The sequence below is a fragment of the Mytilus californianus genome, unplaced genomic scaffold (genome assembly GCF_021869535.1).
Source record: "Mytilus californianus isolate M0D057914Y unplaced genomic scaffold, xbMytCali1.0.p SCAF_8, whole genome shotgun sequence".
NCBI classification, from domain to species: Eukaryota; Metazoa; Mollusca; class Bivalvia; order Mytilida; family Mytilidae; genus Mytilus; species Mytilus californianus.
This window is the reverse complement of record NW_026262734.1, coordinates 75,456,504-75,478,040: the sequence shown is the minus strand read 5'-3', so window position 1 is coordinate 75,478,040 and position 21,537 is coordinate 75,456,504. Positions and strand designations below refer to the sequence as shown.

At 33.5% G+C, this 21,537-nt stretch overlaps 1 protein-coding gene and 1 long non-coding RNA gene across 10 annotated transcripts in view; both read right to left on the bottom strand.

The window, feature by feature from the left end:
• Positions 1 to 224: 224 nt before the first annotated feature.
• LOC127712493 (uncharacterized) lies at positions 225 to 2,263 on the bottom strand. Its single transcript, XR_007987101.1, has 2 exons — positions 1,975 to 2,263; positions 225 to 1,405 (listed from the first exon to the last, which is right to left on the bottom strand). It is a non-coding gene; the product is annotated as an uncharacterized LOC127712493 (long non-coding RNA).
• Positions 2,264 to 8,760: 6,497 nt separating this feature from the next.
• Positions 8,761 to 21,537, bottom strand: part of LOC127712473 (nucleolar and coiled-body phosphoprotein 1-like) — a 41,372-nt gene continuing 28,595 nt past the window's right edge. For 8 of the 9 annotated variants that reach the window (XM_052218917.1, XM_052218920.1, XM_052218919.1 and 5 more), the window contains 4 exons: positions 16,504 to 16,587; positions 15,862 to 16,030; positions 12,560 to 12,649; positions 8,761 to 8,994 (listed from right to left, as the gene is read on the bottom strand). In XM_052218917.1, coding sequence (XP_052074877.1) covers positions 8,873 to 8,994; positions 12,560 to 12,649; positions 15,862 to 16,030; positions 16,504 to 16,587 — 465 coding nt within the window. In that variant the 3' untranslated portion in view covers positions 8,761 to 8,872. The remainder of the gene's footprint in view (positions 8,995 to 12,559; positions 12,650 to 15,861; positions 16,031 to 16,503; positions 16,588 to 21,537) is intronic. The other variant, XM_052218921.1, reaches the window with a different exon arrangement.

Sequence of the window (21,537 nt, the reverse complement as noted above, 5' to 3'; positions counted from 1 at the left end):
TGAGACAACAAAACTTAGTTGTAAGATCTCTGAAATTTTTTACACGGTACGAGTTTTTCTCATTGTACGGTGACAGTAACACCTGTAACTGCTTAAACCCATTTCTTATGCACTTTGGTTCGATAAACTCACTGAATATCATACCAAATCTCCTTATTTTTATATGCATTACAATTTACATGTGCATGTAATTGTAAATATTATATATATATATCAGAACAAAATTCATTGCGTCACTTTTATTTATGCATCCTTTGGCACAATACAAGTTCTAAAATTACACAACATAAAACAACTAAATGTTATTTCAGATGAAAGTTTTGTTTCAGTTCCATTCATAGGATTTATTAGAATTTTGTATGTTTTGCCAAGTCCAATAATTCGCTCTATGTGCACGTGTTAATTGGAGACTTTTCTATCCCGTATAAGAGTTTTGGAACTAATTCTGTTTCTTTTTTTGAGAAAAGTTAGCAAACAAATCTTGCACATTTAAATCTTTGTCTGCCATCACACTGTCACCTGGATCACATAATTGAACTATTCTACATATTTCAACTATTTCACAGTCACTGGTACAACCAACATATGCATTAGAGACATAGTTGACTAAACCACCAGGTGTCGAACATACAAGTATTTTCAGTGTTTCTGTTTTGATATGATGAAAGATTGCCTGAGCTCTAGGAGCTTTAGGTTTTATCACGGGATATTCTGTGCTGTCAATAATAATCCAAGTTGTAGGAAACTTTAATTTGAAGTTGGATGGCGAAAAATACCTGACTAAACCACTAGATGGCCAAGTGTTAGCCTCACACCACTGTTTAGACATAAAAACAATCCATGTATACACAATATTCTTAACACTAGATTCAATCTAGAATCTAGACAGTTCAAAGTTGGTTGTATAATGCCTCAATTTAATCAAAGTCATAAAAAAACTGATTTTCAACTGACACTCTATCAATTTGAAAATATATGTATCTCAAACAATGTGCTGCTGGACCAAGTGTGGTCAAAACAAATAAAAATTTAGTATACAACTTTAAACCGGTATAAAAATGCATGGCTGTGTCACGTGTCTTCATTTCAAAATTCTCTGCTGAAAACATAGGCATTGATGGTGTTTGCGTAATTCTATCTGTGAAGCTCAACATTAGCTCGGCAGTTGGTGGTGGACAGTCATAAATCCTTTCTGCAGTATGAATGACTTCTTCAGGAAAACCAACTGTACAATCAAAACTTTCCTCTAGATTTCTACTACAATATTCATCAAGTTTACTTCTTTTGTTTTCACAGGAAACTGCCCTGATTTTTCTTTTTGCGGACGATTCAGTCTCTTGCTTGGTCCAGGAAAAAAGGCTGGGAATGGCAGTAGACTTAAGTCTCTGTATGGTGGGTTTGCGCCCTGAAAAAGGTTATAAAACATTATTTTTTGATAATTAAATGTACTTCCATTAGCAATGTATACTTTGTACTACCTGGCAAAATATTAACTAGATTTATTCATTACAATCTGGATAAAACTATGTTTGCCTGATTCAATGTATGTTATGTAAATCCAAAGGACAAACAATGAGAGACTTATGCAACAAACGTACATTGTTTGTACCTAAATAACTATAATATAGATGAGAGCATGTCATTGTTTTGTTCCTGTTAACATTGTCATTGATATTTGTCAAGAAAGACTATGAGGCATAGCTTATGCATTCCTGTCATTACTACATTAGCATAATTACTGCTAAAATAATTCTCAGTAGGATATACCTCTTGTATGAAATCATTATAATTGTAGCAATCATCATAAAAACTCAAACAGATCACATTGAATCGTAATCCAAAAAATTATGACGTCTTGAATTAACCACCCCCTTTTATTCTAAAACGATAATTGCGGTTGTAAACAGACTTTGGTTTATTCGCATGGCGATTTCATATATAACTATATATTTCAAAAAGAAAATAGAGTTTAACCATGAATAGTTTCCTGCACGTAGTCTTTTTCAGTAAAATGTGCCTTGCAAACAACAGCTGATTGAGATGGACTCCACGATTTCATCGTGTTCTCGTCCAATCTGCGTATGGGCCATGGCGTTGATCCAACTTTTCTTTCTTTTAAAGTTATTTGGAAATGTATGTCCTCCTCTTAAATGACATCCAGGTACACAACAACAAGTACTTGACATCGTTAATTAAAAATGTAAATGTAATAGTTGCACAGTGCAGAAACCGGAAGTTGAGGAACAGGATCGGCTACCACGGCGCCACCTATTCAGGAACGATAATTTGCTACTTTATGTAACTGCGAAATTACCAATTCAGGGGCAGCAACCCAACAACAGGTGTTCAGATTTGTCTGAAAATTTCTGGGCAGATAGATCTTGACCTGATAATCAGTTTTACCCCATGTCAGATTTACTCTAAATGCTTTGGTTTCAGAGATATAAGCCAAAATCTACATTTTACCCCTATGTTCTATTTTTAGCCATGGCGGTCATCTTGGTTGGTTGGCGGGGTCATCGGACACATTTTTGAAACTAGATACCCTAATGATGGTTGTGGCCAAGTTTGGTTAAATTTGGCCCAGTGGTTTCAACGGAGATTTTTGTAAAAAGCTAACGACGACGACGACGACGAAAGACGCCGACGACGACGACGGACAACGGACGACGGACGCCAAGTGATGAGAAAAGCTCACTTGGCCCTTCGGGCCAGGTGAGCTAAAAATTGCAACATAATTATTTTTGGTATTTTTCAATTCTAAAAGGCTTTCTTCGTAATATACTAAAAGTCTACCAAGATATCTGAGTGGAAACATGGATTTTTTGGGTGAAAAATAGCAAAATTTGTCAAAAATAGTGAAAAACTGGGAAAAGCTTGTTAATCATTTATTTTTGATGATAATCATTTCAAATCAAAAGTTTTACAACAGTTTCTACAGTGTTTATGAAATGAAATAATAAAAAAAATGTTTTCTTTATAAACATGAAATTTTGGGTGAAAACATCCGATTTTTGTTGGAATTTGAGATTTACAAAGCGTTAATTGATCACCAAAATATAAATATTGGTAATAGAAGTTCATTTGATATTTCAAAAAAAGACAAAAACCTTTATTCTAATCATTTCAAAACTTTACAGCAATTCTTAATTGGGTAAATGATGATTTTGGGTAAAATATAGCAAAATCATCCAAAATCGTTAAAAACTGGAAACACACTAATTTGGAATTTTAACTGTTTTTAAATAATTCTAAAATAGAAAAATGCAAAGCTTAATATAATCATAATCAGATCAAACAAAAGTCATTGTAAAACAAATATGATTATAGCTGATTCTGGGTGAAAAAAGCTAAATTTGGCAAAAAATCGTCAAAAACAGGAAAAAACTGATAAATTCATAGTTTTTTCAGAAATCAATTAAGATGTTAGTGAAAATCAATTTATATTCCTTTATATGAAAAAGTGCAATGCTTTAATACATACTATTTTAACCAACAAGAGATTATAAGCGAGAATCAAAGATTTGTTGACAATGCATAATGAGAGGTAAAAAGTCTAATTGACCAAAACGGATGATGATCAAAAAGTTAATGACTAAATACATGCACACATTTTTTTTAAAGATTATTCCATAGTTTTCTGTATACAACAAATATCTATGCATCGGTAAAGTCAGATTAAGTAGTGGGAACAGAATTAGAACAATTCAAACCACAACATTCACCGCATCCTACCGAACACTGAAGACCATTTTGTCTACAGACACATCATTTGGTGTTGCAGTTTTGCTTACAGTTGCATCTTATAATGGTAAGAAGTTTATCAGGTGCAGGAGGTAGTTCCATCAAAATTGGACTAAGTTTTCCACGTTAAATTTCCCAACCATAGTCTGTAGGATCTATGTCAACTTCTTCTTACATCCATTTCTGGCACTGATAATACACTCGAAGACTATGAAATTGCCCTGAATCGGATGTTGGTAGTTAACTTTTCACCTGAACCGATGTGTTTCCAGTAATAACGATGTTAAGTCCTTCAAGAGGAAGTCCTCCATATAAAATTGTGAGCGTTTCTTCTCCTGCTTTGATGATATCTGCTTTAATGAAACGTTATTCATAAAAATTGAACTTGCATTTTCAGATATTCTTGGTTAAGTTTTTTTAATGCAAGTCTTTTGCCTATTCCAAAAAGCCTAGACCACAACCTGTTATAGAATTCAAAAAGAGCAACAAATTACAAACATCCTCCACAAGAAATCCTTTAGTCTGTTGTATGTTCCATATTTTCATTTTTTGTTGATTTCCATTTTTTCAGATTAAAAAATATTCTGTTTGCACTGCTGATTAACATGATGAATAAGTAATACTAATAGATTCGTATCTTCACCATTTACTACGACTTCTAAAGACAAAGCACAATCCACAGCTGTTTACACAATAAGAAGATCTGCATCATCAGTCGCATTCTTAAATCTAATGTCATTATCCTTAAGCTTGTCACAAAGCATGTTAATAAGAGCTTATTTGTTATGACTGTTTGACATGAAAAGTTCCTTTTTAGTTTTGCAAGGCATAGAAGAGGTGAAATTGATGTTCGGCGAAATGATGCCTTTTGTTCTACGCAAATGTGTTATATCTTTAATTGAAGGAAGTTCTTGATAACTGTCAAAAACAATAACAGGGTGTTTGTACTTTCTGATTACATGATCAACATACATTTGTGTAATGCCTCCAAATGATATACCATGTGTCCAAGGAAGTCGTTGTAATAGTCATCCACCATTAAGGACATACTGAAAACCCTCACCATCGATTTCATGTATGCAATCACTTCCAAATACCCATATCGCATCAGCTAAGTTTGACTTGCATGCCTCTCGAGGTAGTAGGTTGCAATCAAACATAGAGGAAGGAACGCTGGACAATTCATACTGGAATACCTTGGATGTGTTTTCAAAGAGACCATTTGCTGCTGTGGTCAGGCGTTGGAACATCAATTGAGGACTCATATCCGTTTTGAGAAAGTCTGAGCTGACTTAGGTTTTGCTGCCGATGTTGTTGATTGGTTTGACTTCTTGAAGCTTTAACTCAAATTTTTGTCGTTTTTCATCAATTCTAACGTTTTATTTCCAAAACTTTTTGCTTTTTCAACGTTAACATTAGGCTCTGCCTCAACACCTGTTTTAATATATCTAAGTGAAACATCATTAGTAAAGTGATTTCTTTCACTAAGGTACTCAAGAATTGCAAGAGTGTCTACCCTGTCTCGTTCTTTCCTTGCACGGTTAGCTTCTTTGTGCTGATCACTAGTACAGTATGCAACACCAGTGAGATCTTGCATGACACTGTTGTAGTCTGCACAAGCTGGCATATATAGTATCCACTGTCCTCGTTGGGATTCACCCATTCCTCCGCCCCTGGTTAGACCTCCAGAAGATTTCACACTTCTCTTCAAGATCTGTTCTCTAGTCAGATCTGTAGAAAAACCACTCCAAAAACGGTCTGTCCTCCTAAGTACTAGTACGTAGTATTGATGAAGGAAAATATCTATTATCAATAACTAAAAAGGAACTTTTCATGTCAAACAGTCATAACAAACAATCTCTTATTAACATGCTTTGTGACAAGCTTAAGGATATTGACATTAGATGTAAGAATGCGACTGATGATGCAGATCTTCTTATTGCGTAAACAGATTTGGATTGTGCTTCGTAGTAAATGGTGAAGATACTGATCTATTAGTGTTACTTATTCATCATGTTAATCAGCAGTGCAAAAGGGTTATTTTTAAATCTGATAAAAATAGCAATCAACAAAAAAATGAACACATGGAACATACAACAGACTAAAGGATTTCTTGGGGAAGATGTTTGTAATTTGTTGCTCTTGTTGAATTCTTTTACAGGTTGTGACTCATCATCTAGGCTTTTTGGAATAGGCAAAGGACTTGCATTAATAAAACTTAACCAAAAATATCAAGATCAAGTTTTCATGAATAAGGCTTCATTAAAGCAGATATCATCAAAGCAGGAGAAGAAGCACATACGCGTTATATGGAGGACTTCCTCTTGAAGGACTTAACATTCTTCGCTGGAGAAAATTCACATCCATAGTAATTACTGGAAACACATTGGTTCAGGTGAAAAGATTACCACCAACATCTGATTCGGGGCAATTTCATAGTCTTCGAGTGTATTATCAGAAGAAGTTGACATAGATCCTACAGACTATGGTTGGGAAATCAAACGTGGAAAACTTTGTCCAATTTGGATGGAACTTCCTCCTACACCTGATAAACTTCTAAACAATATCAGATGCAATTGTAAGCAAAACTGTGACACCAAACGATGTGTCTGTAGAAAAAATGGTCTTCAGTGTTCGGTAGGATGAGGTGAATGTCGTGGTTTGAATTGTTCTAATTCTGTTCCTGTTGCTGAATCTGACTTTACTGATGAATAGATATTTGTTGTATACAGAAAACTATGGAATAATCTATAAAAAAAATGTTTCCATGTATTTTGTCATTTACTTTTTAATCATCATCCGTGTTGGTCAATTAGACTTTTTACCTCTCATTATGCATGGTCAACACATCTTGGATTCTCGCTTAAAATCTCTTGTTGGTTAAAATTGTATGAATTTAAGCATTGCACTTTTTCATATAAAGAAGATATTGATTTTCACTAACATCTTAATTGAATTATGAAAATCTATGAATTTTATTAGTTTTTTCCAGTTTTTGAAGATTTTTTGCCAAATTTAGCTTTTTTCACCCAAAATCAGCTATAATCATAACTGTTTTACAATGAATTTTGTTTGATCTGATTACAATTATATTAAGATTTCCATTTTTCATTTTTTGGAGTGATTTAAAAACAGTTAAAACTCCAAATTGGTGTTTTTCCAGTTTTTAACGATTTTTGGATGATTTTGCTATATTTTACCCAAAATCATTATTTACCCAAAAAGGAATTGCTGTATAGTTTTGGAATGATTAAAACTAAGGTTTTTGTCTTTTTTTGAAAAATCAAATGAACTTCTATTACCATTTTTTATATTTTCCCTGTCTGTTTTGGTAATCAATTCGTGCTTTGTGAATCTCAAATTCCAACAAAAATCTGATGTTTTCACCTAAAATATCATGTTTATAAAAAAGAAAACATTTTTTTTATTATTTCATTTCTAAACACTGTATAAACTGTTTTAAAACTTTTGGTTTGAAATGATTATCTTCCAAAATGAATGTTTAACAAGCTTTTCCCAGTTTTTCACTATTTTTGACATATTTTGCTATTTTTCACCCAAAAAATCCATGTTCCCACTCAGATATCTTGGTAGACTTTTAGTATGTTACAAAGAAAGCGTTTAAGAATTGAAAAATACAGAAAAAAATTCTGTTGCAATTATTATGAGGTCAAATGCTATTTTGACTAGACTATTATGCAGTAATGGTATGTCGGTATGTATTTCCTAAATTTGTTGTATTTTTCCTATATTTCTATAAATTTTACAATATAATAATGAGTGCTGAAAAAGATGTTTGCATATTGAATTTGTTCCAAGTATAAACTCAAATACTTTTACAAGGCTTTTAAATTTGGAAGTCAAAATTCCACATATCTGGAAAAGCAAATCCTCAAATGTTCAAAATGGAAATAAGCTTACTTTTACCAATTGATACTATAAACAACAAATGTAGTTCGAAGTAAATTCAATTGATCCAAGCATATCTAAGTTAGAAAACAACGCATGAAAATTTACTCAAATCTAACGGTTAAATTACCATAACATTGGAGTGACAAAGTGGAAAACTGTCAAGTTTGAAAGGTAGCTTATTTTATCACTTGCAACATAATTTTCAAGTAAATTGATCTGACTTTTCCCCAGTTAGTGTGCATCATGTGCAAAGTTGACTTAAATCTGATGATTTTTGTCCTGTAACTCTGGAAAGATAAATGAACTTTTTTTTTAAAAGATGGTGTCAAATATTCCAGTTTAAACCATGCAACATACCTACATGCACAAAACAAAACAAAAAAATTTCAAACAACACATCAGAACATTAAATGGTCTTAATGTAACAAAATTGAGTTTTCCAAAGAGAATAAAAAGAAAATAAACATAACACGTTGTAGTGCATGAGCTACTGCTTACTATAATGTATACACCACTCTTGCTTTTGATTGAAAGGAAATACCTTTACATCTACCAAAATGTCTCAGCAGAAAACAGAAAGAAGACAAGAACACAGGGTTTAGCTTACAAGTTTGTACTCAATATGAGGAGGCTATAATTTGTAGGTGCTGATAAGAATGCAATAAGAATTTCTTGACAAACAGAGAGTAGATTAGTAAAAGATCTAATAATGTGTCAGACAGTATAGCTTACACATATGAACATTGCTACAAGATATCGACAAGCTCTTAATTTTTTAATTTGCTGTCAAAGAAAATGCTATGTGGAGAGTTGTCTCATTGGCAATCATACTACATCTTCTTATTTTTAAATTTGTTATGGATGGACAGAGATGATGACAGGAAGAGGGGTATAATAATCCAATTCATATGCCGATGATTCTAGATTCTATGGTTAAACTGCCAAACAATCTAAATTTATTGTTAATTCTACAACAATTTAAATTTGAGGATTCTTTCCATTCAAACACAATGTACCATATGAAAACAGCCCAAACTACTTCTACACGCTTAGGTGAACTACCTTTAAATCCATTGTGGAAAAGAATAAAAGATTAGAACTCAGTATACTTCCATATTATTTTTTATTTCATTAAAAGTCCATTCTCCGTGACAAAATGTTACATCTTTAACATCAAATAGCACTATCTTCTTCAAGTATGTCTTAAAACAAATATTTAGTCAGACTCTTCACTTTCAATCAGGTCTTTTATACGACTGAATTTGACAGGAGATACATGTGGAGCAACAGGCTGTGGTTTTCTGTTGTATTTACTCCTGGCATTACGCTGACCTATCACTAAAAAGAATTAAAAAAAAACAAAAACATAAATCTAAAGTTACACATATAATAGTAATAGCTTAAAATCATAATAAAAAACTAAAATCAGCTCCTCAAACATTTTTTCATTTCTAGAAGAAGCTGTGCAAGTTTGATTAAAATCTTTCAAGCCTTGAGTAACACAGACACTAAGACAATATGAAAGAAGTGATTCCTTTACCTTGCTTCAGCTTTGTTGTCAGGAAACACAAAGATGTGTGAACCAAGATGGCATTTTTATAGGTATAATTTTAAATATTAACAATTTGCAATATTACCAGCCCCATTGTACATAAAGATAACATTCAATAATATAAAGTCAAAATTAATGAATAATAAGATAAAATATCGTTCACTGTCCTTGTTATAGTTCATGTGTGATGCACCTCAAAAAAGGACTTGGATTTGTATGTTTCTTTATAATAAGATCATATATTGACTCGATATGAGGAAAAGAAGATGTAGGGTATACATCAATGTGACAGTAACCCAACATCACATAAAGACATCTAGAGGTCAACTGTCTACAAAAAAACGGTGTCTATACAATATGTCAAGGTCTAAATCATATAATGTCTAACAATTGTGAATAAATTAAACAAGTCAAACAGAAACCATCAAAGATCTGTTATCAACATTAAATTCTTCAAATAAGAAAACATTAAGGTAAGATACAAAGACAAGAAAACATTAAGGTAAGCCACAAAGACAAGAAAACATTAAGGTAAGACACAAAGACAAGAAAACATTAAGGTAAGCCACAAGACAAGAAAACATCAAGGTAAGCCACAAAGACAAGAAAACATTAAGGTAAGACAAAAAGACAAGAAAACATTAAGGTAAGCCACAAGACAAGAAAACATTAAGGTAAGACACAAAGGCAAGAAAACATTATGGTAAGCCACAAAGACAAGAAAACATTAAGGTAAGGCACAAGACAAGAAAACATTAAGGTAAGCCACAAAGACAAGAAAACATTATGGTAAGACACAGACACAAGAAAACATTAAGGTAAGGCTGAAGACAAGATCACATTAAGGTAAGCCACGAAGACAAGAAAACATTAAGGTAAGCCACAAGACAAGAAAACATTAAGGTCAGCCACAAAGACAAGAAACATTCAGGTAAGACGCAAAGACAAGAAAACATAAAGGTAAGACACAAAGACAAAAAAACATAAAGGTAAGGCACAAGACAAGAAAACATTAAGGTAAGCCACAAAGGCAAGAAAACATTAAGGTAAGACACAAAGACAAGAAAATATTATGGTAAGGCACAAGACAAGAAAACATTAAGGTAAGCCACAAAGACAAGAAAACATTAAGGTAAGACACAAAGATAGGAAAACATTAAGGTAAGGCACAAGACAAGAAAAACATTAAGGAAAGCCACAAAGACAAGAAAACATTAAGGTAAGACACAAAGACAAGAAAACATTAAAGTAAGGCTGAAGACATTAAGGTAAGCCACAAAGACAAGAAAAGATTAAGGTAAGACACAAGACAAGAAAATATTAAGGTAAGACACAAAGACAAGAAAAGATTAAGGTAAGACACAAAGACAAGAAAACATAAAGGTAAGCCACAAGACAAGAAAACATTAAGGTAAGCCACAAAGGCAAGAAAACATTAAGGTAAGACACAAAGACAAGAAAATATTAAGGTAAGGCACAAGACAAGAAAACATTAAGGTAAGCCACAAAGACAAGAATACATTAAGGTAAGACACAAAGACAAGAAAACATTAAGGTAAGGCACAAGACAAGAAAACATTAAGGAAAGCCACAAAGACAAGAAAACATTAAGGTAAGACACAAAGACAAGAAAACATAAGACAAGAAAACATTAAGGTAAGCCACAAAGGCAAGAAAACATTAAGGTAAGATACAAAGACAAGAAAACATTAAGGTAAGGCACAAGACAAGAAAACATTAAGGTTAGACACAAGACAAGAAAACATTAAGGTAAGGCACAAAACAAGAAAACATTGAGGTAAGACACAAGACAAGAAAACATTAAGGTATTAAGGTAAGGCACAAGACAAGAAAACATTAAGGTAAGCCACATAGACAAGAAAACATTAAGGTGAGACACAAGACAAGAAAACATTAAGGTATTAAGGTAAGGCACAAGACAAGAAAACATTAAGGTAAGACACAAGACAAGAAAACATTAAGGTAAGCCACAAAGACAAGAAAACATTAAGGTAAGGCACAAGGCATGAAAACATTAAGGTACCGTAATCCGGCTTGTATAGTTCGCACTGGTACATAGTCCGCACCCCCTTCTCCCCACGAAATTTCAGGTAAATAAACATTTTGTAACTGTTAGAAAAGGTCTAATGAAACTCCGGTAATTTTAAATCGTGTGTGGTCGTTTGCGGTATTTTCTTGGAAAAACCTATTTTCCATCACCAAACAGAAGCTGAAACTGCTTGTAAATGGTTCTAAAACACTTCACGCTGGTTAAAATAAGTCTAAATCACACAAAAAACAATTTAGAAACTTGTGTATGTTTAAACTGGAAGTTTGAAAAGCACGTGTAAAAGATGAAAAAACCCTGTGAGAGTCCAAATCTGTACACAATAGATATCACTATAATACGACTTTGAAAGTAAAACAGTTCCCTCCTTATGTAAAACAGTGTTTTAATATATCTATCACATTAATGTTTGAAGGGTCTTAAGCTAATACAAAACATATTTGTCTATAGGAAACACCAAAACGGAACCAATAATAACCAATTACGTTTTGTAGTTTACACATCATAAGCTGGTTTACGGTTGTCTTTTTTTGTACGATTTCATTCAAGCAGATACCAGTTTATATTTAGCAATGCATTGGAAAAGAAACGAGAATTTTGTAATGAAGCATTTAATTTAAAAAATTTTCAGTATTAATTTGATATTGAATAAAAACAACTTATTAATATGGATTGGGTAAAATTATTGGTTTGAAAAATAATAAGAGCGCCCTCTACAATGTCAATAACAAACATGGCGGAACATAAACAAACCACATAGCGAAATTGAAATTTTCTCTCTTATTTCTTGCTTATTGTACTCTATAGTCCGCACCCCTGCTGTCAGGGTCAATTTTGGAGAATAAAACCTCAGACTATACAAGCCTTTTAACGGTAAGCCACAAAGACAAGACACTGTTCATCACTTGTCATTGTGCATTATAAGGACCAATGCATTTTTTACTGTTTTTATAGAATAGACTTTTCCCCAATACCAATTTTTCTTTCCAAACTCATCTTTTCAAACTGATTAACTGGAAAAAAATCTTACACAGTGTAAAAAAGTACTATCATATTGTATAGAAATACTGACATATTGTATAAATATATTATTTAGACATACTTGCAAATTATATACACTTTAGTATATAGTATATAGTGTATAGATGTATTGACTATTGTCTATTGCTGACTGTATGTTGAGTGCCGGATGCCTTTTGGTTATTTTCTATTCACATATACTCTACATCTTTTACTTATGTAAAATGTTGAGTGTGCATTTTCCAAAAACAAATCATAATCACCTTTTTCTTTACCGATTATATTGTCACAATCCAGTTCAGCTGCTTCCTTTCTCAATAAAACCATTGGGACCTGTTCCTTACTGGGTTTACCTACAATGTAAATTAAACCTACACATATCTTCATCACTCATCGAGTTTAATGAATGACTTAAGACCAATCAAATGGATAAGATTTCCATGAAATTCTATTTTCTTTATTGTGTCATGTGAAATCCTGTCCTGACTGATCATGTGACCTAATAATCCAATTTGTAATGCAAACATATTGTGAATGCATAATGAGAGACTGTTTTTTTATAAAAATTCTTAGTCAACATACAGTATTAAGAAAGTTTGGGTTGATTGAAAATTGTTCACACCTTTTAGAAATAATAAACACAAATTTGTGCCAAACAATAGAGTAAAGATGTTAACTTTTGCTGATCTGATCTTTTTTGTTTACATAAACGTAAGTTACTTTCCTTACTAACTTTGTCCAACACACTGGTCCAACCTCAGTGTTTGCTTGAACCCTAAAGGCTCTTAAGAGCATATGTTACTGACTTAGCTAGGTCTATGTACATCTTCAACATTGTAGACTAGAACATAATTCATGACAACATTCTCTTTTTTTGTTGATTTCGTATTGATGATAATTTTTTCTGTTTGGTGTTTCGCCAAATATTTTTTAAGTTTTTGCCCAAAACCCCCAAAAAGGACAAAAATTGTCATTACAGAGCAATAAATTAAATAACGAATTGACTGATGGTTATAGCCAATTTTAATTTAATTGTAGATATTGTCCTGCTGATCATTTTTCCTTTTCAAAGTTTCTATCTATTCATAGTTTTTAACATATTATGCAAAACGTCAAAAATTGGTTAAAATCGTATTAAAAGGGAAATAACACCAATAAGGAGTTGACTGACAATTTCAACCATGTTGACTTATTTCAAGTTCTTATCTTACTGATCATTTTTGCTTTTAAAAGTTTTTATCCATCTAGTATAGCTTTGAAGATATTAGGCAAAAGCACAATAAAATGGTAAAAATTGTCAATAAAGATCATTAACTCCAATAAGGAGTCAACTGCCAAATCCAGCAATGTTGATTTATTTGTAGATCTTGTCTTGCTGATCATTTTTTTTTTTTTTCAATTTCCAGTTTCTCTGTAACTATTCATGTTTACAAGAACATAGGCAATTAGAGGCTCTCAAGAGCCTGTGTCGCTCACCTGACTCTACTTTGGTTTTAGAAATCATGTAAAGATAGATAAAAATCATAACAGATATCCAAATAATGATTGAGGCCGAATTTGGATTAATATTGGTCCCATTATTTAATAAAATATCCTGGTGGCCATCTTGAACAGTAAATCGGCAACAAAGTAGCAACACTTGGTCAGCACCTCATAAGGAACATTCATGCCATGTTTGGTTTCATTCCATTCAGTGGCACTCTAAAAGAAGACATTTGTATGTATTTCCCATAGGGTCCTATGTTAAACTAAGCCTCCCCCCTAGCGGCCATCTTGGATGATGGACCGACTGCAAAGTAACAACACTTGGTCAGCACTTCATTAGGAACATTCAATCCATGTTTGGTTTCATTCCATTCAGTGGTTCTCTAAAAGAAGACATTTGTATGTATTTCCCATAGGGTCCTTTGTTAAACTAAGTCCCCCGCTGGCTGCCATCTTGGATGATGGATCGGCTGCAAAGAAACAACACTTGGTCAACACCTCATAAGGAACATTCATGCCATGTTTGGTTTTATTCCATTCAGTGGTTCTCTAAGAGAAGACATTTGTATGTATTTCCCTTAGGGTCCTATGTTAAACTAAGTCCACCGCTGTCGGCAATCCTGGATGATGGACCGACTGCAAAGTTACAACACTTGGTCAGCACCTTATAAGGAACATTCATGCCATGTTTTGTTTCATTCCATTCAGTGGTTCTCTAAAAGAAGACATTTGTATGTATTTCCCATAGGGTCCTATGTTAAACTAACTCCCCCACTGTCAGCCATCTTGGATGATGGATCGACTGCAAAGTAACAACACTTGGTCAGCACCTCATAAGGAACATTCATGCCATGTTTGATTTCATTCCATTCAGTGGTTCTAAAAGAAGACATTTGTATGTATTTCCCATAGGGTCCTATGTTTAACTAAGTCCCACGCTGGCGGCCATCTTGGATGATGGACCGACTGCAAAGTAACAACACTTGGTCAGCATCTCATAAGGAACATTCATGCCATGTTTGGTTCCATTCCATTTATTGGTTCTCTAAAAGAAGACATTTTTATGTATTTCCCGTAGGGTCCTATGTTAAACTAAGTCCCCCGCTGTCGGCCATCTTAGATGATGGACCGACTGCAAAGTAACAACACTTGGTCAGCATCTCATAAGGAACATTCATGCCATGTTTGGTTCCATTCCATTTATTGGTTCTCTAAAAGTAGACATTTTTATGTATTTCCCATAGAGTCCTATGTTAAACTAAGTCCCTTGCGGGCGGCCATCTTGGATGATGGATCGGCTACAAAGTAACAACACTTGGTCAGAACCTCATAAGGAACATTCATGCCATGTTTGGTTTCATTCCATTCAGTGGTTCTCTAAAAGAAGTCATTTGTATGCATTACCCATAGGGTCCTATGTTAAACTAAGTCCCCCTCTGGTGGCCATCTTGGATGATGGATCGGCTACAAAGTAACAACACTTGGTCAGCACCTCACAAGGAACATTCATGCCATGTTTGGTTTCATTTCATTCAGTGGTTCTCTAGAAGAAGTTCAAAATGTAAAAAGTTAACGACGATGACGGACGACGGACGCCAAGTGATGAGAAAAGCTCACTTGGCCCTTCGGGCCAGGTGTGCTAAAAATGAAGAAAAAAATGATAAAATTCGTCATAGGCAAACAATTCCTACAAGAAGTAGTCTGACAGTTTTGATGTAAACAGACAGTAGCTAGATCTCAACTTTCAAAACATTTCATAGTGGTTTTCAAGATAATAGACTTAACTTGCATTTTACCCCCACGTTCTAATTTTGGCTTTGTCAGCCATGTTCGTTGACGGGCAGTCACCGGACACAATTATTAAACTAAATATCCCTATAATGATTGTGGCCAAGTTTGCTAGAATTTGGCCAGCAATGATCTTAAAAGTTAATGGACGATGGATGCCAAGTGATGGCATAAGATCACACTGGCCTAAAGCTTTGGGCCAGGTGAGCAAAAAAATGAAAAATTTCAATATCTCTGTTCTGAGATTACATTCCACTATTTCTAATCATCTAGCAAGGCTGTTAGTTCATACCTTTCATTCCAAGATCTCGGAGGATTGACTTCAGCTTTTCAATTTTCTCTCGGTTTGTATTTAATCCCCTCAGATGAAATGCTGGGTTTTTACCACATTGGGAACACAGACTTTTCAGTGTTTTCACATATTTATTTTCTTGTTCAGGAGATGTTTTATCAGTTGATTTCTATAATGAACAAGATATCTTTAAAACAAATAACCAAATTAGAATAAACTCTATCTTATAAAAATAAGATCTTATACAAGTTAAACATAAGATGTTTATATACGCATTCTTTGCTCTGGATAAAAAATCCTTAAAAAGATCATTCATCTTACTGTAAATAGAGTTTTAAAAACCCTTTTCTTTAATTTTCTATCAAATAATATGTTTCTGTTACAAAATGTGTGTTATTGACATAACTTCCACATGGGCTGTTCCATTAAAACATACATGGTACCTAGGTAAGGCACTTGAAAATGGGGTAACCTTCAATAGGAGAAATTTTAGAATTTCTCTTACATTTCCATCATACAAAATAGTCTTGAACTTCCATCCATAGTTAATATTTGGTAGTGATCTCATTGGGTCTCATGTATGTTTTTAACAGGTCAAAGCTTTCTATATCTGGTAATCTCTACACTATTAATACAGTGAACCTTTGATATTTTCTTCTTTCCTGTACTTTTGACTGGTTTCCTTTCCTCTTCTGAACTACTCTCACTATCCTCATCAGAGGTCACCTGCAATGTAAAAAAATGTTTCATGCCTTATATACAGGAGTTGCGTGGATAGAAATCGATCTTATGCAAATGAAAATTAATACATCTGTTCACGTATTTCAGGTTGAAAAAATCTCTATGGAAAGTCTGTAAACAAACTCATCATAGATACCAGGATTGAAATTTTGTATTTGCACCAGACGCGTGTTTCGTCTACAAAAGACTCATCAGTGACGCTCGAATCAAAAAAGGTTAAAAAGGCCAAATAAAGTATGAAGTTGAAGAGCATTGTTTGAAAATTGAGCTGTGATGAGAAAATCTACAAAACAGACCAAAATTCATCTTTTATTTTGTATTTGAATGTTCCAAAATTGATCAAAGTTTTATACATGTTCATGTATACATGCACTTGCATAAGGTCGATTTCTATCCGACACAGCTCACATACTAGTATAACGTACAAAAGCAATAAGCTGAGAATATATGGTTGAATTAGTACCAAATTTACACCAAATATTTACCAGGTCATTTTTTTTCCCTCTGTTCTATTTGAAGGGGACCAATATCATTTTGAAGAGGCCTTAATTCTTGTTTTTATCAAATTAGATGCAAAATCGGAAAATTGAACCCCATCGCTAATGGTCAAAATTTTAACGTTTGAAAGGTTAATGACTAATCAAGCAGAAATAATAGCAAGTGTCAGATTGTATATAACTATCTCCGTAAATGAGAAAGCCTTTAAAAATTTCACTAGCTGACACTAACTGTTATTCATGAAAAAGTATATGTGCATCTTTATAAATAGACTCTTCTAAGTTTCTATCTATCTATTATAATTTTCAAAAAAATTGGTAAAATATGTCATTTAAGGGCCCCAACTCTTAATGAAGAGTTGACCAATGATTTCAGAATTATCAACTTATCATATTAGTAGATCTTACCTTCCCAATTATCAATTTCCCATTTCTCAGCAGTAACATACCCTCTGCCCCTTCGTATGGTGTTTACATATCTCAATTGATACGTTATTCTCGTGCTTGTTCACACTATACGGACTTCATATACAGGAGTGTGCTCCTTACGCAGAAACTGCTCCAACAAAGTTATGAGGAGGACAGATTAAAAATGACACTCCGTAAATTTTACGGACACCATCACAAATTGGTTGATCCATACGATGTGTCTTTGTCCAAACTAACTAAGGACATTTTTACCACGTATTATATTGTGGTTTGTCATTACATCGTCTTATCTTTTAATTACCAAACGTGACTTATTCCCGATTGTAACTGTTTTGCTGAGTGTGAAACCGCATTGCTATAAGACCTACTTTTCTATCCCAAATTCATGTTTTTAATTTTAATGTTATATTTGTTATTCTCGACGGATTTTATCAAAGAGGGACGAAAGATACCAGAGGGACAGTCAAACTCATAGATCGAAAACAAACTGACAACGCCATGGCCAAAAATAAAAAGACAAACAGACAAATAATAGTACAGATGACACAACATAGAAAACTAAAGACTAAGCATCACGAACCCCACCAAAAACTGGGGGTGATCTCAGGTGCTCTGGAAGGGTAAGCAGATCCTGCTCCACATGTGGCACCCGTCGTGTTGCTTATGTTATTACAAATCCGGTAAATAGTCTAATTCGGTAAGTCACATTCGTGAAAAGGGAAGGGTATTGTAGTTTTGACATAAGGAACATATCCGATATCATCTGTGAAACGGTTATTCCATAACGGTCAACCAACTCGTGATGGCGTCCGTAAAATTTGCGAAAGGATGATTTCAACTTCACCATTTGGAACTCTTGGCTTAATAGCTTCCTTGTGAGCAGCAATCCTCTATCAAGGAAATCATGATAGGAAACACAAGCCCGGGAATATCGTATCAATTGGGAGATATATACTCCGTATGCAGGCGCTGCTGGAATGTTGCTACATAGAAATGGAAAGTTCACAATTTGGAAGCTGAAATCATCTCTTTTGTCGTAGAGTTTTGTTTTCAACCGACCCTCATTGTCAATTTCTAGATGTAAGTCAAGATATGAGGCAAACTTAACTGTATCTGTAGTATCCTTTATCTCTAGTTCGATGGGATAGATTCGTTCAACATAGTCACCAAATTTTGTATTATTTAGTGAGATAACATCATCTATATAGCGGAACATAGAGTAAAAGGATATTGCTAACTTCTTATCTTTCTTCCTAAGAAGTTCCTGTATGAAGTCAGCCTCATAATAATAAAGAAACAAGTCGGCAAGAAGAGGGGCACAATTGGTTCTCATTGGAATTCTGACAGTCTGTTGAAAAACACGTCCTCCAAACGTAACAAATATGTTGTCAATCAAGAAATCAAGCATCTTGATAATGTCAGTTTCAGAGAATTTTTTGTTTGAATCAGAGTGATTCTTTACAAAGTAGGATTTATCCCTCCACAAGACAAGATACTTGTATCTACTTTCGCCATTCTTTTTAATGAAACAAAGTAATACCAACTCTTTCAATTTGTCTTTTAGTTTGGAATGCGGAATACTTGTGTAAAGTGTAGAAAATTCAAATGTTTGAATACTATTGCAAGATGAGAGAGTCTTAGATATGTACTCTAAAAGATCTTTGGAATTTTTTAGTATCCACATCTGATTCACGCCACCTCTAGAATAGGCAGTTTCACAATAACTTTGGAGCCCGGCTTTGATTGCTGATAAAATAGATGTTAATCATTTAGAAAGAGGTTTCGTGGAGCACTTGGAAGACCCAGCAATATACCTTTGTTTGTAAGGACACTTATGTAGTTTAGGTATCCAATACAGTGATGGAAGATCCAGTTCTTCATCTTTGGTTGAAATTCCAAAGGAACATAGAACAGACCTATGATTATCCAGGATTTCCTCTTTGGTAAGTGTCGTGAGGGTATATGTTGAGTTTCCAAGTGAATTGTCAATACCTTATTCATTTATCAAGCAGTTAATGTTTATCAAACGTCTTAACGTCTTTTCTGTTATATTCGTGTGTTATGGTAAAAATAATTAATCACCCCCTTCATTTATTAGATTTTAGTTTGGTTCAACGAAATTTATACGATTTATTTGGTTTACAGTTTGATTCAGAAGAAACACGACATAGCTAAATAATACAATTAATTATCTAATTACTACCACAATTTGATATTAATAAGTATTGTAATTTTCATTGTTATTAATAAATGTAATGTCAGTATTACAAATCTAATCTTGAATCAATCGTAATCCTATCTTATTTTTGGGAAATATTTTTACAAATTCAAATGTGACGTCACTTTGTGTGTTTTTTTAGAATTTCAAATGTGACATCACTTTGTGCGTTGAGTCTTTGGCTAACTTGGCTGTGTATTTTTAAGTGTTGGATTAAGTTGTTTTATGTAATGTATCCATTTTTATTCTGTAGTTAGTCCCCACTTTGGTTTTATCATGTATATCTATTATATAGTCATTTTATAAAATTTACTGTTTTCAAAATTATAAATTATTCTAAATAATAAGGATGTTCTTGTCCCAGGCAGAAAACCCTGGCCGTGTTAGGCGCAATTTTTTGGAAGTTTTGGTCCTCAGTGCTCTTCAGCTTTGTACTTGTTTTGGCTTTCAAACTTTTTTCATCTGAGTGTCACTGGTTGGTCTTGTGTGGACGGGACGCACGTCTGGCGTATTAAATTTTAAGCCTAGTACCTTTTGTTAGCTATTATTCGTGTGTTTCTTTGTCCTATATGTTCTCCCATTTATTTGTATTGTGGTCCTGTCATGTGATGTTGTCGTTTTGGTGTTGTGTTTGACGTTGCCATAAAAGCGGGAGGTTTGGCATGCCACAAAACCAGGTTCAACCCACCATTTTTTTCTTAAAATGTCCTGTACCAAGTCAGGAAAATGGCCATTGTTATATTATAGTTCGTTTCTGTGTGTGTTACATTTTAATGTTGTGTTTTTGTTGTGTCGTTGTTCTCCTCTTATATTTGATGCGTTTCCCTCAGTTTTAGTTTGTAACCCGGATTTGTTTTTATCTCTATCGATTTATGAGTTTCGAACAGCGGTATACTACTGTTGCCTTTATTTACCTTGCGAATCATTTTTGCTATCTAAAATTCTATCTACCTAATCTAATTTCAAAATAAAAAGGCAAAATGCAAAAAAAAAAAGATAAAAATTGTCATTCAAGGGCAATAACTCCTACAAGAAGTCAACTGAAGATTTCCACAATATTGGCTTATTTGTAGATCTTGTTTTAATGATCATTTTTGCTTTTCAAAGTTTCTATCATCTGTGGATTTATTATTTTTTGTGAGGTACCAATTTTTCTTGGATTTCCATGATTTTTGCAAAAGATAACAGATGATGGCAAGGATGACAACAAAAAACAACCAGTTGAGCTTAAATGTAGTGAGCAATTAATCTGAAACTTCTGTCACATGGTGGGACGAAAATTTCATACATAGCCATTATGCTTAAATATATAAGAATTCGGTTAACAGGAAGTTGATGAGCAACGAATCAAAAACGGCATCACATGGTAAACCATGATGACATTAAGCCTGATAACAAGTTACAGGAAGCTATTGTGGTTCCTGAGAAAAATGCATCAGAAATTTAATAGGATGGACAAATAGACAGGGGTAAAACAGTATGCTCTTTAGAGAAGTGGTATAAAAACATTTATTCTAAACTATAACATAAATATTCACAAAATATAGAAACAAGCAGTTTTCAGTTCTTTGATTTGTTCTAAAATCAAAGACAGTTAATTTTTTTAGCCTTCATCATTATTCTATTTTACTTTTTGTAAATATAAGAAATATAGGAGAATTTTGTCTAATGTAGGAAAATATAGGAAATACGAGAAAATATGAAATGATTGGAGACTGGAAAGGCACTTCAAAATCTCAATAAGGGGTTGGAGTTAAGACTATTTTGTATAGTAAATGCACATAAACTTTT